The sequence below is a fragment of the Trachymyrmex cornetzi genome, unplaced genomic scaffold, assembly GCF_001594075.2.
Source record: "Trachymyrmex cornetzi isolate Tcor2-1 unplaced genomic scaffold, Tcor1.1 scaffold459, whole genome shotgun sequence".
Taxonomy (NCBI): domain Eukaryota; kingdom Metazoa; phylum Arthropoda; class Insecta; order Hymenoptera; family Formicidae; genus Trachymyrmex; species Trachymyrmex cornetzi.
In genome coordinates this window covers 32,472-36,115 of record NW_017299389.1, presented here as the reverse complement: position 1 = coordinate 36,115, position 3,644 = coordinate 32,472, and the positions used below count along the sequence as shown (strand labels likewise).

The 3,644-nt window shown below is 30.1% G+C and overlaps 1 protein-coding gene across 1 annotated transcript; it reads right to left on the bottom strand.

Annotated features, from left to right (window-relative positions):
• Positions 1-320: 320 nt before the first annotated feature.
• On the bottom strand, positions 321-2,323 carry LOC108764870 (uncharacterized). Its single transcript, XM_018513273.1, has 5 exons — positions 2,269-2,323; positions 1,732-1,977; positions 1,401-1,445; positions 542-688; positions 321-430 (listed from the first exon to the last, which is right to left on the bottom strand). Exons 1-5 carry the CDS (start codon positions 2,321-2,323, stop codon positions 321-323), a joined length of 603 nt encoding a protein of 200 aa, XP_018368775.1.
• Between the last annotated feature and the right edge of the window lie 1,321 nt (positions 2,324-3,644).

The window sequence follows — 3,644 nt, the reverse complement described above, 5'->3', positions numbered from 1 at the left end:
TCATAACCTCTGTAAAGTGACCAAATAAATTTAAAATATTTTACATAAGAATTAGTTTACTTTGAAATTAGAGAATACTATTTACGAATAGGTGAAAGTTTATCAATTTTCTTGGCACACATTGTGTTTGTAGTAGCCGTTTCAATATTTTTGCTGCTAGTGGAGTCTGTAATTAAAAATAATGTTAATCAATGAATTTATTATTGAAGAACATTATTACTGACTTAAAAATGTTATGAACAAAATCCAAAGAGTTATTAACAAAACAGTATCTCACCATCATCAAAAAATATCAAAAATAAAAAGTTCATAAGAATGATCTAAGTCCTTAGAGTCATCCTCACTAAAAGAATCAGAGGTGATGCGTGTTCCCGTGGGGAACTTGTTGCTCGAGGGTCTGTTTTCTCAAAATTAGTGCAAATGTTGTTCCCTGGAAACAAGATATAGGGTCAAAAGACATGTATCCAAAGTTATTATGACATTTCGTGATTTTTACATTTAAACTGCTAAAAACTGGAAAAATCCAATCATTATAATTTACCACCTTTTGCAGTAATTAGAAAGTCATTTGAATTAGAATTTGAGGGGCTTCTAACACTTTCCAATGAACTTAACACATTATTGTTTTCCACTTTTTCATTAATATCAGCAATCCCGAGAACAGATCGTTGAGATTTATCTGTTGTTGCTGTAATACGAATAATGAATAGATAATGAATAAAAATGATCGATGAAAGAAAAAGTGACATTAAACACTTTATTTTGTCAATACCTTTTTCCGTTGTGTCTTTATTTTCTTTTCTGTTCTTATACTTACTAACATCGAAATGTTTTTTTACAGATTTTTGAAACTTGCTTACAGTTCCTGCAAAGAATTAAATTCATTTTCGTTGTGTAACTAATATTAGCGAAAATAAAATTATTGCAAAGAATTATCATAGGTCATTACCATCACCTTTGTCATTTCTGTCCTTATCTTGACTAAATTGTTTTTTTTTATTAGTGCTGGACTTGGAAACACTGAGAGATGATCTGCTACCATTTAATTCTTTCTTGCTACTGTTGTAGCTTGATTGAGAAATATTAAAAAATTTCTTGTTGCCCTGTTTGTATTCCTTTTTGCTGTTACTGCAGCCCGGCTGATTAACATTAAGTGATGATTTGGTAGGTAATGCTACATGAAGGAAAAAAGAAAAGAAAATTTTTAAATCTTCAAACAATATTTATATCTGACTTTTATCTTCATTGTGAAAGACAACCAAGATCAAAGAAATATTCTTGGACGTACCAGTCATTGTTTTTAAAATCCTTGATACATCATTAGAAGATGTTAAAACTGTAGAGCTCTTATGGGACTTATAATTAGTAGTCATTTTTACTAGAGCCACTATCCAAGTTACCGTTCTCTTTGGTCTGGTCACTGATGCTTTGTGATACTGATGAAACTGAAAGCAAATAACAGTCTTTATTACTTGCATGATTGTGGCAGGCAGGGTATTGAATTTTCACTAATTTTCCAGAAATTCTTTACCAGGATAAAAATAAAGTAATAATAATGATAATCCTTTTAGAGTACAGTCTCCAAGTAAAATATAAAATAGAAATGGAAAAATCTTTTATTGTTTCGAAAAACAAATTATTGAAGAAAGACATTTTATAATTTGAGATCTATAAAAATTTCCCTTACGATAAAAAGCGCAAGTTGTATGTAAAATAAATAAAGATATTTACCAGTTTCTTCAGGCAAAAGCGAGAAAGTAAATGTTGGCAAAACCAAACTGTTGCCCTTATGTGAAGCAGAATCAGATTTTCCTACTTTTGTCGGATTTTTATCGGTTTCATCTTCCGACGATGACAAATCTGTAAAATGTTTTCTCTTGCGTAAACCTCGATTTGCCTTATCTTCGTTTGCATCAGATTCTAAATCAGTTTTTTCAACAGCCCGTTGTAACTTCCTTCTTGCTTCTTCATATGTCACTAAAAACGAATAAAGGTGATATTCATTCATCCGTTTTTGTCATATGACAAAGGCAGGATAGGAAAGTTCTCTCTATCCTATAGCCATTACTAGCCTCAAAAAATTTATTGTATGATGAAAACGGAGAAATAAAATAGCCCATAAAAGATGTTAGCACAATGTTAAAAAAAAATAAAAGGAATAGCCAAAAGAATGAGACTTACTAGATAAATAAAAATAAAAATACATTAGCTCACCATACTCATTATTATACCTAAACTAAAAAAAAGAAATAAGAGAAATTATCTTACCAAACCAAGCACGAATAGTGGCTGGATAGGTGTTGAATTTTGCAGTAGGCTCCATGCATGTCTTCGTCGCGGTGGCTTGTTTTTTAGGGGCTAAGTAAGTAGGATAAAGACAATTTTCACCATCTTCACTAATCTAATTATGCGCTATTACGCACACATCCAAATGCTTTTCATCACCAACGGTAACTTCAAGATCCGCAATGGCATACTTTTTTTCTAAAAGTTTGAATTTGCAACAGAATTGATGAAAGAGGTGCACACTTCCCAACATTTGCATGCCAATTTTATAATTAAAAAACAGGCAAATTTTATAATCAGACATTATTAATAAAAATATTTAGTGTGTGCATCATAATTAAAGGTATTTAATTAAATATAAAACAGTATTATCAAAAAGAGCAGAAAAAGGTTATATAAACAAAAACAACAAAAATGTTAGTCGATGCAACTGGCAACTCGATATTATTTTAATCGTAGAAAAATGTAATATGAGGTATACCATATCTGCGTATCAATAATAAGAATTTCAAGCATTTCAATCAATTTCAAAATATAAGGCTGAAATAGAAGTTAGAATCATGCAATCACAGAAAACAAAACAAATGTAATAAAAGAAAAAGTGTAATTATAGTAATGCAGTCTGGGTCTACAAAACCATAATTTTGTCTGTAACGTTACAAACTTCATATGACAAGGTATTATTCTTCTGCATAATTGATTTTCACCAATGAGGCATCAAATGAGGCACTCTCTAGGAACACCTAGTAGGAAGATAATTACATGTCATTGATGATACAGCAAAACAGTGTCACACAACTAAGAGGAGGAGAAAAGAGTGGAGCTATAAAATAACAAATTACACAATACCAGGCTATTATATATTCATTAGAGATCTCAAGTAACCTCTTTAAAGATAAGAATCTTTCAAGTCAATATTGAGAGAGAGAGAAAGAGAGAAACTATGCATATAAATAGATGCAAGCATATAATTTAAAGATGAAACTTTCAAATTCAAAATAATAATTTCTTATTTTGAACCGAGCCAAAAAGAAGAAATATATATTTACTTTATACATAGATAGATAAATAGATAAATAAATATATGTATAAACAGAAAAACAGACAGTTAAATAAAGAGATAGGTAAAGATAGATACAGAGAAAAATAGATAACATGATCTATAACTTTATTTAAAATGAATGCAATAATGGTATAGCAATGTTATCATTCTCGTAAGGGAGGACAACATATTTGGTTGTTACAGCATTAATTGGGATAATAACATTTGTTTGAGTCCACTTCATACAACCGAGATTATAAATTCCAAAGTAACTAGACTTGCATGGATAGTCAAAAAAATTTGTCTTTGTATCACA